Source organism: Podarcis bocagei, assembly GCF_964188305.1.
Source record: "Podarcis bocagei genome assembly, chromosome: 9".
NCBI lineage: Eukaryota > Metazoa > Chordata > Lepidosauria > Squamata > Lacertidae > Podarcis > Podarcis bocagei.
This window is the reverse complement of record NC_138134.1, coordinates 79,240,245-79,260,149: the sequence shown is the minus strand read 5'-3', so window position 1 is coordinate 79,260,149 and position 19,905 is coordinate 79,240,245. Positions and strand designations below refer to the sequence as shown.

Below are 19,905 nucleotides of genomic sequence, written 5' to 3'. Positions count from 1 at the left end.
TTCTGCTTTTATTCTTTCTTTTTTGCTCTCTCTACATAACTGTTTGTATTTTCTTCTTCTTTTGTTTAAGTTCGTGCATTTTGATTTGTGTGCATGTGCAATACAATCAATAAAAAAACAAAAAAAATGTGCACGCTGCCTAAATGTACCTGTTTGAAAAAGAGGAGCACGTTGCCACATCTGCAAATCAGACAGGATGTTCAGAGAATGGCAAACATCCAGCTAAGGAACCTCTAGCTTTTGAATATTTGGGTGGGGGGAGGGAAGGGGAAGCAAATATGTGGCTGGGGAAACTCAGCCAGATGGGCAGGGTATAAATATATCATCATCATCATCATCATCATCATCATTTGCTCAGGACAAAGAAACAGCACAATCCTAAGCCAGTCTACTCAGATGTAATTCCCACTGAGTTCAGTGTATGCTAGATCACTGTGATCGCTGCCTCTGAATACTAGTTGCTGGGAACTGCAGATGAGCAGAATGCTGCTGTGTTCAGATCCTGTTTGCTGGCTTCCCACAGTCATCAGGGGTCACCCTGAGAGCAGGATGCTGAACTCAATGGGCCACCTGCTTGATCCAACAGGCTGTTCTCAACTCACAGCTAAGGGAGTACAGAACTGCAGCACAAACTTATCTTTCGACTACTGGAATTCTGAGCTTTCTGGTGAAACAAAACAAAAAAAAAATGTGTTTTTTGCGGGGTGTGTGTGATTTTTATTACCAGGATGGCACAAGGACTATATTAGAATTACACATATAGTGTTCTGGTAAAAAAGTTGCATTCTCTAAATAAAAGCATTTGCAACTTGGCAACACATTATGGGTTTCTCTCATCCCCTTTCAGAATACTCAGCAATAGTTAAATACAGCAAAACTGAATCAATTTAATGTCTTATTATCTACCACAAAAAATTAAAACCACCTAGGAATTCCTCCAGGTGCTCAGTCTTAATTCAGACATTTGCACATTAAATTCATTTTCTTCCTGAACATCACCCATGTGCTTTTATAGACTGTACATTTTTCAAAATTAAAGAATGAGAAAGAACTCTTGAGTTAGGGAAATTTCCTTCTGAGATCCGGCTTTCTTTCGGGAGAGGCAACACAGCATTTATGCAACTTTGTCTTCCATTCCGACACTGGAAACATGACGCCAAAGAAAGCCATGGAGGTGGTGATTCTGTTCTTTGTCATATCCTGTCCCTATACTCAGCAAGCAGCTCCTGTCACCAAAGATGTGCTGGTCTTTAAGGTGATACAAGGCTGTTTTTGTTGCAACTAAAACTGTCACTACATTAGCCCTGAGCAACGGTGATTCTCTACATCTTCTGGATTCAGACAGGAGACATCTGTCAGCAACACAAAGTCTGGCTTTTCAACACACCAGAACGGGCAGCGTTGAGCTGATAAAAAACAAACGCCGTGTACATCTGTGCCGGCAGCACAGTAGGAACATTTATTCGAACCCATTCAGCATCACTGCAAACAGCAACCCAGAGCCACCGCACTATTCAGATCAGTCCGCCTATACTGAATAAACTATATACAACATGTATACCACATGGAAATCTTCAAAGGAACAAAAGGAAACATGAACACGATACACAGAACTGACTGGACCCTAAGTGAAGTTTGGGGAGGCTCTTCCTGTCTTCGTATCACCTCGAGCTCTGCTCCTCAGCTTCCCCGTCACCCTCCTTTTTCTTTTCCTCCGCTGTACTCTTGATCATGAATTTCTGCAGAGAAACACAGAAACAAACTCTTTTGCAGCGACTGAGAACTTCCTCAGGTTTTTGAGGGGGGCGCTTTTGTTGAATTTATTGCCGGTGCTTAGGCGACATTCCACTCCCCTGGTTGCTGGCTTTGCGGGTGTTCATTTAGGGCAGGGGCAAAGCCCAGAGGGTGGGGGTGGGCAGCCTGCCAAACTCAAGAAAGTTCAAAATGATGTCTGCACTGGCTCTGGAGCCATGCGTGTGACTGCACAGAGAAGACTGGCCAGTGTGCTAGGCCACTCTAGCCTTGGGAATCTGGGCGTTAGGAGCCTGGGTAGCAAGTGGGGAGGACCTTCAGCTTCTAAAATGTCACAGACCCCCAAATCAGATTTATTATTTATTTAACATACCTATATACCACTTTCTCCCAAAGCAGGGCTCAAAGCTGCTTGCAGCATTAAAAAGTAAACTTGTTGGAAACAAGAGTTAAAATGCATTTAAAACCGGCATTAAAGTATACTTTAAAAGGTAAATGGTAAAGGGACCCCTGACCATTAGGTCCAGTTGTGGCCGACTCTGGGGTTGCAGTGCTCATCTCGCTTTATTGGCCGAGGGAGCCGGCGTACAGCTTCCGGGTCATGTGGCCAGCCTGACTAAGCCGCTTCTGGCGAACCAGAGAAGCAAACGGAAATGCCGTTTACCTTCCCGCTGGAGTGGTACCTATTTATCTACTTGCACTTATATGTGCTTTCGAACTGCTAGGTTGGCAGGAGCTGGGACAGAGCAACGGGAGCTCACCTCGTCGTGGGGATTCGAACTGCTGACCTTCTGATCAGCAAGTCTTAGGCTCTGTGGTTTAACCCACAGTGCCACCCGTGTCCCTAAAGTATAGTTTGCCCCGAGATTAATGAGCCCCTCATAACACACTGCTGCTAGGGTCAGTTGCACTCTTTTATATGCATGTGTGCATATGTACAGAGAATCTGGAGATAATGACCACATATAAGTAAGATTGACCTCCTGGGACAGAAACATGGCATGTTTTTTGCATAAACTTGGGACAGCTCACTTGGTAGAACATAACTCTTTTCCCAACTCAGGGCTGTGGGTTCGAGCCCCACGTTGGGAAAAGATTCCTGCATTGCAGGAGGTTGGACTAGATGACCCTTGTGGTCCCTTCCAACTTCACAGTTATCTGATTTACAAAGGCCCCGAGTGCCTTCCTAGTGCCTGAGACGTCACACTCCAGGAGAAATGGACTTCCATTTTTCAGTAAAAACACTTCATTCACCAGAAGGAAGCACAAAAGAAAACAAGTACTACCTCCATATTTTCTTGGTGAAGCTGAGATTGGCAATGGGTTTTCATAGATGCTTCATCTACACAGAAACAGGAACAGATCTGACAGAAAAAGCCAGCCTTTGGAACAAGGAAATCCAAATCTTAAAAGAGAAAGGACACACACGTTAACAAGTGCAATTCCAAGTCATCCTTTTATTTTGCCCAGATAGGGGCAAAAGAGGAAAAATGACACAAAAGGCCACAACAACCAGAAGACTCCCTTTACAAATGCAAAAGTTATCTATTTCCTTTTGTGACAATGATTCATTGAGGCTTAAGACAGTTTTCATAACTACTATACCTATAAACCATAATTTCAGATGGCCTAGCATTGCCATGTAATTATAATACTTAGCTTATATACGCCACATTACCTCTGTATGTAGCTTAAGTGGTTTATACTGTTTTTTGTATTTACGTTGCTTTGTTAATTATGCTATTTAGGTCTGGTTATTTATGCTACTTGGGCTGCTTAAGCTTTTTAAAATTGATTTATGCTAGTTCTGTTGTATTAGAGAGACATACGGGCACTTCAGGATGGATAGGCTCTGTATCCATGACAGGTATTTAGGAAGCAGTTGGATAAATTGCTAATTTTATCACAGGTAACAAACTGTAAGATTCATGTCACTGTTAATACTGTCATGCAAAACACAGAAAGAAGTCCTTAGGTCACTTCCACAGGATACCACACGTGGATGCAGGATGACACATCTTATACTAGAGCAAAACCAAGACAAAAAAAAAACCTACTTCATTTGCAACACCAACTCCCAAATCTGCTACATCCCAAATGTGGGGACAGATCAAAAGATTCACCACAAATTACCACTGAATTAGTAAATAGTTAAATAGGAAGCAGGTGATAAGAATGTTGAAGTCCTTTTTATTGTAGAACATAACACTATCTTACCTTTCAACTGGCTTGGAGCCTTGCATTTCTCTGAAGAATCTGTTTTTCTCCGTTTAGACTCTGGTTCCTCACATTCTGAGTCAGTTAAATCTGTAAGAGCAACATTTTAATAAGCGTACATATTCTCCCCCCCCCCCAGGAGATGCAGTATAGTAACAACGCCACGTTCACATATAAAAATAAACTATGGAGAAGTATGAATAAGAAACTGTGCTGGTACACGGAAGGAATACAGCGGCTGCTTTGCTCTCCTCCTGCTCCCAGGAGCTAAACCATGATTATGTGCAACCCTAGGCAAACGTAGGCTTGCCTCCCCAGGTTTGCGCAAAACACTAAGCAAAGCTTTCACTTTCTAGGGCAATGTAGCAGCAGCAGCAGCAGCAGCAGCAGAGGAGGAGAAGCAAAACAGCTGTTTCTTGCTCCACGCACCAGCATGCCTACAGATTCAAGCTAAGCCAGAATCTGGTTTTAATGTTACATGCAAACCAGACCACTGTACCTGTAATAATAATAATAATAATAATAATAATAATAATAATAATAATAATATATTTATACCTCCACCCATCCAGCTGGGTTTCCCCAGCCACACTGGACGGCTCCCAACAGATTAAAAACAGAATAAAACATCAAACATTAAAGGCTTCCCAAAAACAAGGCTGCCTTCAGTAATTGAGTCCTCAGTGTCAGGACACCCCTATTTGACACTGACTCAGTGGTGGGTGTTATTGAAAATGCCCTTTCCCCTCACAGCCCCCAGCTATGCCACACCAGGTGAGGATGCTCAGAGAAAGGTCTCCAAGGATGCCTATGTGGCTTGGCTCGTTAGATTTATTGTCTGCCTGCTTCACCATAACCCCTTCATAACCTCAACCTAATCCTACCTCTAATCTCTCTTTTTAAATTTTCGATCCACTGGGACTCGCATTTAGCTTCGCTTTCAAATTGCAGACCGCTTTCCACGATGCATGGGGATCAGAGGGCAGTTTCCAACATACTACAAACACACAGGAATCATCTGAAGCAGGCACCCCCAAACTCTGCCCTCCAGATGTTTTGGGACTACAATTCCCATCATCCCTGACCACTGGTCCTGTTAACTAGGGCTGATGGGAGTTGTAGTCCCAAAACATCTGGAGGGCTGAGTTTGGGGGGGGGGGGTTCTGATCTGAAGTATACAGCAGGGCTGAGGATACAGCATTTCTTTCAGCATTAACAGCAAGTACTAAACCCAAGTAAGAGGCATTATTCCAAATACCTGGGAGAACATTGTCTTTACTTGCTGGTGGAAACCCATCAGTTACTGCCCTCCATGCCTCCAGAGGAAGAGAGCTCTACAGTCCGGGGAGGGGGGGGCAGGGAGGAGGATGACAGAGAATGTTCTCTCTTGCGTCACCACGCAGCTGACTGAGCTCACTGGTGGGATGATGAGATAAGCACCCCTCGCTGACCACAGGATCCAAGATGGTTGATACGGTCCCATGCAATTGAGGACTTCACAAGTTAATATGGAGAACTTATCTGGATCTGGTAGCATATAGCCAGCCACCGCGGATCCCACATAACAGGGGTTGTGTGAGCATGTACAGACGCAGTTGTTAGCAACTTTGCAGCAGCTTCTTACATGAGCTCTATTCCTCAAGGACAGGCCAGCACACTACCAGGGCGAGGCTATCCCAATCGAAGCATAGCTGCGGTAATAGGCTCTTGTGGAGTGAAGTCAAGGAGCATTGCTTTTCCCACCTCCATTGTGCCTCCCTACTCCTGAGCAATAAAACGGGGGGGGGGGGGTCCTGATAAATTCCTGGCCCTAGGTGGAATGTGAAAGAGCTCAGCAAACACAAGCAGAGAGGCACTGGCGGGTTACTTTGCCAATATCTCTTAAAGCAATCCATTAGACAGCTGGTTTTGAACTGGGAGCTTTACCGCCTGCTCACTGCATCTGAAGCAACAATTTGCTCTCCACTTGCAAATACAGATACTCAAAATTGGCTTGCACTGACTGCAATACCATTACGACAAATAACAGCAATGATGTTGCAGCGCTTACAATTTTATAAGGCAAGTCAGTATTATTGTTCCCATACTGTGGCTGGGAGGATGAAGGCGAAGGGTGTGGCTTACCAAAGGCCCCTTAGTGAGTTCAAGGTAGATTCAAAAATGTGAGCCATGGCCTTCCTGAGTCATAGCTCCGTCTCTTAGCCGCACAGATGCACCATGCCTGAGGTGCTGAACGGTTTGGAGAGACTACCTGATAGAAACAACTGCAAGCATCTGTTGGGCTGTTCTGTCAGCTTTCACCTAATTCAAACCAAGAACATAAAAACTACAAAACTGGTTTCTGGCTCCTACCTTTTTCAGGCTTCTCAGAAGGTTGTGAAGACGTCACCTCACTGCAGCTCTCCTCCTTCAATTCTGCACCGGAAACCTGGTCTTGAGGTTCAGATTTTGTGTCCAGTTCTGCTGTGGCCGTGGCCTGACTGTCTGCCATAGAAACACTCACATCTGAGGAAGGCATCTGCACATTTCCTCCTGCTTTCTCCTCACTGGCAGTGGATGCAGAGCTTTCTTCAACTTCCGTATCAGCTTCTCTACCAACAGCACCCTCTCCAAGACTATCCGGCTCTAGTTCAGCATAAATGTCAGACAGCTCAGTTACTCTTCCTCAGATCTTGAGGAACTAACAACAGTTTGGAGTTGCATTATCAGTAAGGACTAATAATCATTGCCAAACATAAGCAGTTTAAGAGCTTCATCTTTTTAATTCATGCAAAACTGTGATCTTCAAAATGCAGGCTTCCCTTCTTTTCGTTTTGACAAACATTTCTCAAAATTCTGCATCCAAACAACCAAACCCATTCAGAGAATCGTAAATGAGAATCATGCAAAGTATGTTTCCGGACAAAAGCCTTGTGGGCCCTCAGGCTGGATGTCCCCCACCCCAGCACTAACATGTCTAAAACCTTTGTGACACTATGAGTGTACAAGGCAACTTCAGGGACCATAAATGGGACATAGAGACTAAGGCACGCAGGGCCCAAGCTGCAAGGAATTTCATGGGTCCTGCCTGGAACTCCAAATTTGCCTAGTGTGGACCTCTTGGTAATATGTTTCTAATAGGCCATCTCTCTCAGGAGAGCCTATGTTCAGTGGCACCTAGAGACTCTTAAAGGAGTTTGCATGAGCTCAGATTAGTGGAAAGAGAAACAACAGAGTTCCTTTCTTGCAACACGCCTAACTGCGAGGTACATCATGCAGGAACTCGTCTTTGCATGAGCCTCCAGTGTGGCAAGTGTGTCGGACTCTGAGCTAGAGGAGGGTTCAAATCCCCATGAAGCTCTTTAGGGGAGCTTGGGCCAGTCAAGTCTCTCAGCCTGAAGCTACCTCACAGGATCAAAATGGGGAGAGAAGCAACTTGCCTGCCCTCTTGAGCTCCTGGAAGGAAAAGCAGGGGAGACATGCAAGACTCAAGTAAATAAATCTCACCAGGTGGTTGCTGCTCCTCCCTCATACTGCTCTCGCTATCTGGCATTTCTGCCTGGTTCAATATTGGTTCTGCAAGTAGAAGGTTGCATATATAATTCTGACACTTTTGCTCAGGTGGCTTTCACCTCTTCCATGGGGTTGAGCCCTGTTAAGACATAACTCCATTCCTACCTGCCGCTGGCTGCTCACACCCTGTGTCAGCTTCAGGCGTCCGGCTTGTTTCTTCATCTCTTCCTTCATCCTTTTCTGTGTCTATTAAGGCAGCCGGCTTGTCAGCTGTGGCGGCCACAGAAATGCAGGTCTCCTCCTGAGGCTCCTCTGCCTGAGCCTCAGTTCCTTCAGGTTGTTCCTTCGAGGCCTGCTCTCTCTTCTCAGCCAGAGATTCACCTGGAGTTCCAACTTCTTCTGGCTTGGCCACATCCTCTTCTGGTTCAGCTACTGCCATGACAACCTCTTCTCCCAATATACTTTCAGCAACTGACTCTTTCACTTCTGCTGGGGGAGGAGAGTCACTTTTCCCCTCTTCCTCCTCATCGCTTCCAACCTCGTCTACAGTAACAAAGTTAAGATCTTCTTTCAAGCGATTGAAGTCCGCCAGGAAGTCTTCGTCATCTTCCGCCACTTCATCCAAAGTCACCAGATGCTGATCATCGATGTCCTCGTGGATCTCGTCCACGGTAACTAGAGTGCTGGGATCTTCTGGGATCTGAGAAGAAAGGAAATCTCCAGGATCCTCTCCAGGATCCTCAACAACCTGCTTCTCACCCTCCCTGGATTTTATGGCCTCGCCAACCTTGAAATGTGACAGCTCACTTAGCGGCATCTCTTCCACTTCTCCAATTTCATCCACGGTGACTAAGGGCTCTGCTTTAAGGTCCGACTCATTATCCCCTAAAGCGAACGCATCCTTAGGGTCTTCTTGCTCTGATATCTCATCTAAAGTAACAAGTGACTGTGGATCTTTGATCACTTCATCGATCAACTCCTCCTCGTCGTTCACTTCATCCACCGTGACCAAAGTCTGGGAATCTGGCACGGCTTCCAAGTTCAGAAGCTCAGCCTGCAACATTCCACCTTCATCTTCTCCAATCTCATCCAGAGTAACAAAGGAAAGCTCATTCTCATCAACGTGAGCAGAGCTCTTGCCCTTCCTTTTCTTGGAACTCGGCTCGGAAGGAAGGCTTTTCTTGGTGTGATCCTTCCTTTTGCCTCGTACGGGGTTTCTCCTGGGCTGAGTGGGAGAGTCCGCTTCCTCTAGAACTTCATCCATGGTCACAAACTCATCCAAGTTAAATGGAGAAAGCTCTTCTTCCTACAAAAGAAAAACAAAGCTCAGCTTTAGCGAGCAAGAGAAATCAGCAGAAGTATGGTGACAATGAAGCCCAGTAACGGCAGTTCTAAACCAAAGAGGTGAACACAGAAACAGAAATTTACCATGGCCACACAAATACAGGATTTGTGTCTTTAACTACTGTTTATAGGAGCTGCCATCTGGAGGGGCTTTGCCCTAAAATGGGGGTGTAAGTAAAGGCTTTTGAGCTTAGCATGACTAAAGAACACAGACTAGGTTTATATATTGCAATTTTATGTTGTGAAGTGCCCTGAGATCTATGGATGAAGGGGCGCATATAAATTTTATAAACAAACAAACCAAACCAAACCCTACATCAAGGCAAAGGCCCCTCCATCCAGAATCCTGTTCCCACAGCAGCCAGCCAGGCACCATGGGGAAGCTCACAAGCAAGACATGTGTGCAACAGCTACACCCTCCCTGCAACTGGTATTCAGAGGCATCCTGCCTGACGGGAGAGGTGGAACATAGCTGCCGTGAGCAACCGTAGATGAGCGCCTTGTCCTCTGTGAATGTGTCTCATCTGCTTGAGTGGTCCTCCAAGCTGGTGACCGCCATTACATCTTGTGGAAGGGAATTCTATAATTTAAATGCAGCAACTTTTTACCCTTTACCCACCAAAGTTCCTAGGAACCCAAACTTTGAAGAAGAAGAAATGTGGTAACCCTTTTTTTAAAAAAGGAAAAGAAAAAACTGGGATATTATTGTTACTGCTATGAAGCAATTGCTGTGTTTGTAGAAAAAACTCAGAATCTCCCCCACCTCACACTTTCCCTCTCTCATCTCTCGAATCACACCAACGGCATAGGCTGGTTTATCCGCTGCAGGAAACTCAACCCAAGTAATCCAAATCCAAAATTTAAGTGGAACCGTGTTCAATTCCATCAGTTGTTCAAACAAAAGGTCAGAATAGGTCAGAAAAATGACCCTCACCTTGTTTCCTAATATAATAATAATAATAATAATAATAATAATAATAATAATAATAATAATAATAATAATACAGTGCCCATCTTCCTTAAGGAAATCTAGAGTCTTAAGTTCTGAGCCATAGCAGCTTTCTCCGGTTGTGGTATTATATGACCATGAGCATTATAATAATTTTTTAGTTGACAGGAAAGTGGTAAGAAAAAATAACCCTTCAAAAACTCACTGCAGAGACCTTATTTCAGGTGCTTTTTGAAGTGATTGTAATTCTAATGCTGTCACTCGCTTTGTTTCTTTCCTTACCTCTTTTGGTTTTGTGCAGCTTTTAGAACTTCTAGTAGTTCTCCCAGCAGATACCTGAAGAAAATTTAGAAAGGGGAACAAGAATCAAAACAACAGAATTGCAAGCTCACCGATACACGACTTCCCCCTTTAAACTTGGATGAAATTCATTACACGCTAAGAAAGTTAAGACCGTGGCAATAATTTTTAAGATCCGGGTATTGAGCGCACCAACCACCTCGTGAGTAAGTGGTCCCTTCTCAGCAGCCAGTATGTGCAAAACCGTCAGGATTCGACACAGAAAGCCTCTCCTCACGACAGAGGAGACAGCGACAGCAAGGGGAAGAATGAACAATACTTGCCGCCCATTCAGAACTGCACCGTGAAGAGCTGGTGCTCTACTCTCAGGTTTACCCAGAAGAAGTTCCCGTCCACCAAGTGCTTCCGAGTGAGCCGCTTTCCAGCTGTGTGTGCCATGAATCTAGAGACGGCAGGATCCCCGCCTGCCTGTTTGCCCCGCTTAATGCAACCGCTTAGAGGAAGGGGAAGGGAACTGGGCCCAGGCTACCACTGCACTGGTTCAGGATCTGGAAGAAGCGTCAACGTTAGTTACCAGCCAGTCACAAGGAGCCAGCACTTTAGCCCTTCTCACCTTATTGCTGCCGCTGTCTCGCTTCACACTGGATGATCTACTCTCCCGCTCCGGGGTCTGCTTTGAGCTACCCTTAGTTTCCACTGGGGAGTCCTTGTCTGGCAGCGATGAACTCTTCCCAATGCCTAACTTAACAACAAGAGAACATACGTTGGGCTTAGACTTGCCGCCATCTGTCACATTTGACCTGCCGCTCGGAGGCCTTTGCTGACTCGCTTCTTTTGACACCACTTTCTTTTCAGTGACTGCGCGGCTCCTGGTTGCCGGCTTCGCGGGAGTCTTCTGCTTCTCTTTTCTCAGAGTCGAAGCTTTCGTCTTGGATACATTTGGGACAGACATCGGAGCCTTTAGCATACTTTCACCAACAGAAGTAGTCTCCGCACTGGATGCTGATTCTGATGCAAGATTGATGGATTCAGCCGCTTGTCCCGGTCCTTTACTGGGCTGTGCCTTGGGTAGAATTTGTTCAGGACTCTTGTCGTCTGTAATCTTTTCAGGTTTCTCCTCCTTGGTTGGTCCATCATTTGATACCAGCCTTTCAGGTTGCTTCTCTAAAGTTGTCTCCGTCTTGACTACATGTTCAGGTTTGACTAATTCAGGTTTCTCCTCTGTGACTTCCACAGCTTCCAGCACCGCTGCCTTAGATTCCATCACTATATTAGCTTCAGCTGCGGAACAGGGGATTTCAGATTCCTTGTCTATCACCCCCCCAATCACCTGATATGTAGGTATTTCTGATATATTGAGTAATGCTTCAGTACTATCTGCCTCTTGGGTTATTGGCTTGTTATCTGACTGTACGTTGCCACTTGACACTTCCTCCACGGCAACTTCTGCAGAGTCCACTGGAAATGTCTCAGAGGTGGCAGCAACTGTGTCTTCTCCTTCCACGGTCGTGACAGAGTCTACTCCTATGCGCTCCGCTTCAGTCGTGCTGGGTAATTCTTCCGGTGATTTACCAAGAGGAGTGGCTAATTCTTCACTTTTGTTTTCTCCAGTAGCTGCAGGTGCATTTTCCAGAAATTCATCATTAGAGGTGTCTCCAATTTTTTCTTCCTTCTCCAAATTGGATGGCAAAGTAAGAAGAACTCCTTCGGATTTTACTTCAGATGATCCTAAATCAACTGGCGTAGTAGGTGTGGTTGTTGCTCCAGTTCCAGAATCCTCTTCTGACCCTTCTGTCTTTGATGGTTCTGATGCCACTTCACATACCACTTTCTCAATGGGTCTTGAGTCTTCTTCAGTCTTCCCTTCTGGAATCCTAGGCTTCTGATCAGAACTTGGTTCTTCCTTGGCCTCAGGAGGCTTTGGTGAAGGAACAGCAGCTGGGTGCACCACTCCTGATCCTTCGGGAAATGTGTTCAAGTCAGGGCTAAATATATTTAAAAAGACAGAAGAAATCAAGCTATGTTGAGAACTCCACAGTAATCAATAACCCCTCGACGCCAACGGTTGGGATTTCCTGATGCAACAGAGCTTAGCATTAGGAAATCTAGCCTAACAACCAAACTGGTTTTCACAATGAGCCAAATTCTAGTTTACCTTTCTCTTAAGTTGCTTCAGCATGGCAGGCATCTTAGCATTTCTCTAATGGTACTAGTCAATATGCATGTGTGCTCTGTGTACCTTGGAGCTGACAGGTCAGGGTTAAGTTTAGGTAGGGAGAAAGACAGACAGAACACAGGGACGCATAGCTCTGGTTATGGATATAAACCAATTTAAAGTTAGAATAGGAAGCCCTCCTGATCTTTTATCCACCTTCCTGCAGTTCCGCTCCAGAAATATGGGTGCTAAATGGGGTATTACCTAGAGAACTGAAATGAGTCAGACAAGAGTGGAAATGCCCACACATACACACTCGCTGAGCCTTTAGTCCAGTTTCAGCTTTCTGATAGATTCCAAAATAACCAAATTCAAGGCGACAATGTACAGTATTTCAGAGAACTTCCACTTACAAGTACATAAGTATTAGGAATGTAAAATCGGTCCTGCTGCAATCAGATCAAGGCTCTATTTGGTCCATTGAGCTTCCAGCAACAGCCAAACTGGTGCCTCCTGAAAGCCCATTCTAGTGTGTCTCTAGAATAATCTCCACCTGGAGGTGAATGATTTCAAAGCTGGGGTAATGGCAATTCTGCTTTGATGACCTAGGGAAGGATGCTAAGATATCACATATTACAACTGAAAGATGATCACACACCAAACTGGGTGCTGTACATGTTATGTGAAGTGAGTCAGGTGCCCTCAGAAAGAGGGCAAAATAAAAGCTCCATAACAACCTCCCCCCACACACAGCACAACTGGCAGGGTGAAGTGTGCTGTATTCTGCAGAACCAAATGAAAAGGGGAGGCGTGTAAACTGTGCAGGCAACTGATGGGAGAAGAACTGCCACTATCATACTCGATTAAAGGAGGGGAAAGTGTCTTGCCCAAGCAGGAGCAATTCCAAAAGGAAACATCAAACCTCAAAAAATAGGACTACAAAGCAGTAAAATATATGCAAAAATAATGTTCTCATTGATAATTTTAATATTTCTTGCAAACCACTTTGAGGTTTTACACCAATCAATCAGTATATAAATTTTGCTGAGTAACAGAAATAAAAATTTGAGATCACTAAATCGGAGATCTCAGGAACCTACCTGGACCCTGAGATCATCTTCTGAGGCCCTTCTTCTTCTTATGCCTCCCCCTCGAGAGGTCCGGAGGGTGGCAACAAGAGAACAGGGCCATTTCTGTGGTGGCTTCCCGTTTGTGGAATGTTCTCCCCAGGGAGGTTTGGCTGGCACCTTCATTATACACCTTTAGGTGCCAGGAGAAAACGTTCCTCTTCAACCATGCCTTGGGCTGACTGATTGTGTTGTGGATTATTGGGTTGTCTTTGTATTATTATTATTATTAATAATTTTCTCTTTTTTCATATTTCAATTTTATGCTGCTAATCGCCTGAGATTCTACGGGTAAACAAATTTAATAAATAATAATAATAAATGGTCAAGCACAAAAGGCATGGATTTTGTGACTTGCAAAGGGGATGCTGATGCGTATTAGAGTAGATGAAACTAGGAGAGTAAGGAGTGCAAGGCACACTATAATGAAGCACAGCAAACAGGATCCAGAACCGAACCAAGCAAAAACAGTATGGTTCCTCCAACTTTTGGCAAATATGGATGGGACCTTCCAGCTGGGATTGGTGATGTGACGCAGCTCAACTTCATGGCATTAGTGAATTTACTGAACTCCAGGGGGAAACAAAAAAGTTCCTGAGTAATACACATCTGTATGGTTTGGATAGACAGCTGCATGAATTCAGAGGTAAGCTGCAAAGAACCTGTTTCTAAATTGTGAAGATATCCAACCGAGATTGGCTTAACACATATATCCCCTTCTCTTTGGGCTTTCAACAACACAGCTTGCACATGTGACTCTTTTCAGGTGAATCTAAACAGGAAAATTCCCATAGAGAGGTTGGTCATGCTACTCAACCAAGAGGGAGCCTTTCTTGAAGAAGAGAAGCTACTCACACAATGATTCAGTCCTTTAAAATGTGTTTTTTAGGTGCAGGTAGTGAACTTTAGCAATTCATTTGGGAGATTTAAGAGTTCCAAGACCTTCTGTCAGACAAGAAAAGCACAGACAAAAAAAAAAAAAAAAAAGCAGAATTCACAGCCAGGAATAACATCCTGCCAAAGAGATGGCGCTTTCAGGAATGATAGAGTTGTGACATCAAGATTCTGTCAACAGGGTGCAATAATTTAAACAAGTCAAGGAAGCACCACACAACCCCACTTGCTGTTGCAGTCTCGCACCCTTGAGGAAGCTAATGGAAAGGACAACCCATAAAAAGCATGCCACACGTGAGTGAGGCAAAAGAGCCACACATAGCTGTTCTTCACCCGAAGCTCAGTTCATCTTCAGCCACCTCCATCTGGTTCTGGGGGAAAACTGTTTGCCGGAAACATACCATCATGGGAGGAGGTATCAAAGTACATTCAGAGCAAGAAGGTCCATCAACTCATCCAGAAGATGAAGTGATAGCCATTGTGAAGAAGTGACACACAGTTTATTAATCAAGATTTCATCTATTACGTCCGATCAACCATAAAAACATATGGCGTCCATTTGTTCCCCAACAGAGTAAGGTCAGGGGAGCAAGTAAAAAGAAAAATCTGCCTTCTTTCTGTACTCCACGATTTAAAATATTTTTCTTCTTGCCATATTCCATCATGAGTGCAAATGATTCAGTGAAGAACAAGCTTTATGCCTACTAGCCATGCTGCTGGTTTCTTTGTAACAGAGAAAAGGGTGTGTGGTTTGTTTGTTTTGGGGTTTTTTTTGCGCAAAAAGCCAGCAGCTGAAGCTGACTCAGGTATGACCCATGCAAAGTCACTCTGTTACATGGGCTTCCTCAACAGCGGTTATGTTAAATGCTTCCTTCGGATGCAGTATCTCAGGAACCAACGTTTACACTCAAGTAAGGAGACAATGAGTTACCAAATGAGCCTGGTGTTCTGCATGTACCAAGTGTATGTATACCGGATTAGAAATGTGTGTTATACTTCCATTGCAGGTGCATATCATCAACAACTAAGCAGGCTGCACGTGTGTAGATGAGAGCTTTGGGGGAAAACACAGTTTTATTAGACGTGAAATAGGGAACATATCAGCATTATGATGTAACAAACACCCTGGGTGTTAATTTTCAAATGTACTTGCTAGCCAGAGTACAATTATTTTAACTACATCTGTAGGCTATAAAGTTGTGCATGCATCTCCCTTTTAAGAAGAATCTAGGAAGATAATTTGAGGTGCAGAAGTCATTTTGAAAACAAAAATGTTCTTTTTTTTCCACCTACAGAAAAAAACCCTTGTTACTTTAACCTATTCTCTTTGATGCAAATTAATTATAAATACAGTCATTAAAATTCTGTGTATCTCATCCATAATTTTATATTGTGTGAACACTTGACAGGATACACTATGCATTTAGCACATGGTTCTTGGGATACTTTAAACTGCTAATGGTCTTTTCTATTACACTTAAATAGCGTGACATGATAGACCAGCTTCAGGGCCAACTGTAGACTCCTTGAAAAAATGAACTGCACAGCAAAATATCTTTATATACTTGGAAAGAGCTTGAAAGCACTGATTCAAAAACACCGGCTTGTCACACAGAATTGCATGCACTGCTGCAGCTGGTTAATTCCAATGTCATTTTTCTGTAGTCATCTGAATTGCAAATACTGTGTATGGTTCAGTCCACACCCCACTAAAGTCAATGGTAAAGTTCCATGGATATTAATGGAAATGAACTGTACGCACACATTCCAGGCACACTTGCTGACTTCAGCAGCTACGACTGCACGACAAGTCCAAAACTTGACAGAGGGGTGAGAGGGATACACAGAGAACAAGTTGTGACAACCCTAAATAAATCAGAATACTGGGCTTACCACGGAAAGGTGAGGTGGATATTTAGTCTACTTTATTCAATCACAAATCTTAAAAGCCACACATGCATGCATACACACTCTCTCTCTCTCGCTCTCTCTCTCACACACACACAGAGTTCATTTAAATATTTAAAAAACAAACCTTTCGTTGCCTGGTTCTTGTTTCTTCTCCTCCTTTCTTGTGACTTCAGCCTGTTCAAAAACAATGTCCAGTTCTGAGCTCTTGAAGCAATTAACAAAAAACTGTGTGAAATACTTCGGCCCACAGATACACAACAGAATTTTCAGAGTAATGAAAAAGAGGCTCTATGAATGGCTCTTTTCTGCAGTTGTCCAAAACTAAATACTTTTGCGTAAGACAACAAAAAAAGAAATGAGAGTGAAAAATGGGAAACAGGGCAACTCGTATGTCACGACTCTGCTCAATCGCACGATTTCTACTTCCCAGGAATCAACCTTAACTATAAGCTGTGCCCATTACACCTGACTCCATGCTAATGCCCAATTTTAAGCCCTGTCAAGGAATAAGACTGGACCGTATACCTAGCTGGCATCTTGATCAGTCCACAAAAGCAACAGGGGAAGAGGGAGTGTTGGAGTGTAACTGAGCATCAGCTGATTGTCAGTTCTGGCAAAGTGCAGGGCTTTGCGGGGGACACCCATTGTTGGAGCCTTCCTTCGCAAGGCAGTGCTTACAAAGAGTCAGGAGCTGCCAATCAGCTGGCTGGCAGAGCCAGCAAACTCCAAATCTGTCCCATCCTCGTCTTTACCTGCTCCACACACCATATCATAAATGACATTATATGGGTAGGGCAGGTGGGTCTGGCTTGGCCAAAACTGCCTGGGCCACCACATAGGGCTGCCTCAAGCTTCCCCACAACTGTTACATAGTTTAGCCACTGGGTGGCACTAGACTTAGTTGTGGGTGGGCAGAGTCAGGGCTTTCCTGCACCTGCTGTGTCCTTGCTAGAGACAAGCGAGCTCTTGTCCAGTTCCCCGACCACTGCGTAGCTTTCAAACCTTCCATGCCAGCGGGCAAGAACAGCCCAGCGGCATTCACAGCAAACATCCACATCCAGGCTGAGTCTTCAGTACCCACCACGGACGCAAACAAGCTGGAAAACTGAGACGCGTTTAAAGAAAGGAAGCTCACTTACCGGCGACGGTTCAATCTGTGGTGAGCGTGAGAATGTCAACCGTGATTCTCCAAGGTTGTGTGGATACCTTTTCAGGAAGCGGCACATGGATGCAGCCGACTCAGCACTATCCAACTGCAGAATGGCCTTAGAAGTTAAGATATGCATAAAGTTAACATTAAAGTATACCCTTTGTGCAGTCAGTACAGTGATACGCATGTAAATATTACTTATTAGCCAGATGGAGCTTTTCCTCCTGAAAGACATTATTTCTAGGAGTTTGTTGCTGTCCTTTAAGGCAGCTGGGGAGGGGTGGGTGAGAACTTTCCTCTGCCACTAGGTTCCTGTGCCACAATAGTAAACTGTGTCATGGTGCTCTGGGGAGAGTGCATCAAGTAACAGGTCTGCTTACAAAAAGAAGTTTCCAAAACAAGAACAGCCACCTTGTTCTTATTTGCTATCACCATGTAGTGATCTACGCGTCCAAATCGAAGTCCAACACAAAGTATTTCGAGTTCTGAATATCCCTTATCTGGCAGGTTGCCCAAATGCACAAACTGTGAATGGATATTTTCTGTGTTCACCTAGTTAAAGAAAATGCAGGCATCAATTTTATCTATTTACAGTACCCCATTTCCTGCCCACCCTTCACCATAACGCCCCATGTTAAGCAGTGACTGCACAGCAGATGGTTTCTATTTGGAGTTTGACTTTTTCTTTCACCAGGTCTGCTAGGCCAGTGAGCCTGGCTGTTTCCTGCCTTCTCCGGCAGCATGAGGTTTGGATTCATTTCCTTAAGCCATCTATTCTGTGGAGACCACAGAACAGTATTTCAGCTATTCACACCTGCACTTCACTTGGGCCATTCTGAGGTTTGCCGCCAGCATGATCGGGATCAAAATGATTATAGGGAAAAGCACTACATAACAATTCGTAATGCTTCTGCTACTTACCTTTGGATTGACATCCTTAATCATAGAAACAAATATAGCTTCCTAAAGAAAAAGGGATCAAAAATATTTATTTAAGAAAACTAAAGGTGTCTGCGGATTTACAGATTATACATAAATCACAGCCATTTTCACTGGGTCTCATTTTGATTTGTGTTCAGCACCATAACCCTCTTAAAGCATTCAGCCTTGGCTCCACTTTGCAAACACATTCTCCCCCCCCCCCCATTCTCATGGTGAATATATACCTATCCCCCAGGAATATCACTCCATGCCCCTGACAAATGGGGCTCTGGCTCATGAACGCACACTCATTTTTCATAGCTGTTTTCCAGCACTGCTTTCATTAGTCTTCCAACTCCAGGGAGTTGTTAATTCATGATTATTTACTGGATTAAACAGGCAGACGAATACTTTGCACCTCATGGTAAGCCATGGTTTAGCACTATGTGGGTGAGCTGAAACAAGCCTAACAAATTCTCAAGTTTACATGCTCCCTCCCTCTTCTGTAGAGGAGCAAGAAGGATTTCGCTAGCATATACTTTCATTTTCACAGAATCCCATCTTGGCACTGGGCACAAACCAGAGAATGTGGTTCAGACCAAAAACTGGCCAGATTCTAAACAAATCTCCACACCTTGAGTTATGAAGCTGGCTTGCTTAACTAACCAGGGATTGAGTTAAACCATGACTCTCTGGTTCATGTGTAATGCTGAGCCAGGATCCTATGAAACAGAACGGAAACCCTAGCAAAGTCCTTCTCCCAGCTGGCTGGCAGTGGGAGCAGAAGAGCATGTGGACCCAGATACTTGGCTCAGCTCCTGCACACAGCACTGAGCCATGCAAACCAGCCCAGACACACCAAGCACAGAACCTCAGATCATGCTAATTGGCACCGCTGCCTCTGCAGTCTAGGTATCAAGCAAGTTGTTTATAGAAAGAAAGGCCCGAGGGCAGGGTTTGAAACAGGTCCTGCAACACATTTGCCTAAATAAAAAGTGAAGCACAACTAAATCAAATGTGAGGAAGCAGAGGACAGCAGCTCCCAGCAGACCATTTGCCAATGATCAAAGATGTGACTGCATTAATTGGTTGTAGCACAGGCAACTCCAAATTTACGCAGGGGTTACGTTCCAAGGTACCGTGCGTTTAAGTGAAATTGCATAGCATAGAATCTTAAGAGTTGGAAGGGACCCTGAGGGTCATCGAGTCCAACCCCCTGCAATGCAGGAATCTCAGCTAAGGCATCCAGGACAGATGACCATATTTGAAACACCATTGAAAAAGCCAGCAAATACCCTGTTCCATCCCCACTTTGCCCCCCAAACGGTTGATGCAACAAAGAGCCTTGTGGCACCTTAAAGACAAATAAAATAGATAGCATTATAAACGTGTTCGTCTTTAGAATACCACAAGACCACACTGCATTCTCCCCCTGCCCCCACCATTTTTCTTAATGTTTTAGTTACCAACCTCATCTTTTATGTCTTTGAATTCAGGTGCCAAAGTAATGCTCAGTTGGTTATCCTCCGCATACATTGGAAAGCAGGTATAAAATTGCACCATGGAGTCTGCAGTTTTGCAACTCATTTCTAGGTATGCCTTTTGAAAAAGAAGGAAGAAATCTGTATCAGCCACCTGAAACCAGATAATCGCCTCCTCCAAAGTTACAATATGCAGAAATTTTATGTGATTT

General features: G+C 44.3%; 1 protein-coding gene across 13 annotated transcripts in view; it reads right to left on the bottom strand.

The window, feature by feature from the left end:
* Nucleotides 1-1,428: 1,428 nt before the first annotated feature.
* Nucleotides 1,429-19,905, bottom strand: part of ZNF638 (zinc finger protein 638) — a 118,899-nt gene continuing 100,422 nt past the window's right edge. For 10 of the 13 annotated variants that reach the window (XM_081206865.1, XM_081206870.1, XM_081206871.1 and 7 more), the window contains 13 exons: nt 19,683-19,811; nt 18,213-18,254; nt 17,703-17,843; nt 17,281-17,406; nt 16,266-16,315; nt 10,668-12,039; nt 10,037-10,090; nt 7,627-8,767; nt 7,456-7,524; nt 6,322-6,594; nt 3,970-4,059; nt 3,039-3,157; nt 1,429-1,739 (listed from right to left, as the gene is read on the bottom strand). In XM_081206865.1, coding sequence (XP_081062991.1) covers nt 1,662-1,739; nt 3,039-3,157; nt 3,970-4,059; nt 6,322-6,594; nt 7,456-7,524; nt 7,627-8,767; nt 10,037-10,090; nt 10,668-12,039; nt 16,266-16,315; nt 17,281-17,406; nt 17,703-17,843; nt 18,213-18,254; nt 19,683-19,811 — 3,684 coding nt within the window. In that variant the 3' untranslated portion in view covers nt 1,429-1,661. The remainder of the gene's footprint in view (nt 1,740-3,038; nt 3,158-3,969; nt 4,060-6,321; nt 6,595-7,455; nt 7,525-7,626; nt 8,768-10,036; nt 10,091-10,667; nt 12,040-16,265; nt 16,316-17,280; nt 17,407-17,702; nt 17,844-18,212; nt 18,255-19,682; nt 19,812-19,905) is intronic. The other 3 variants (XM_081206872.1, XM_081206873.1, XM_081206874.1) reach the window with 3 other exon arrangements.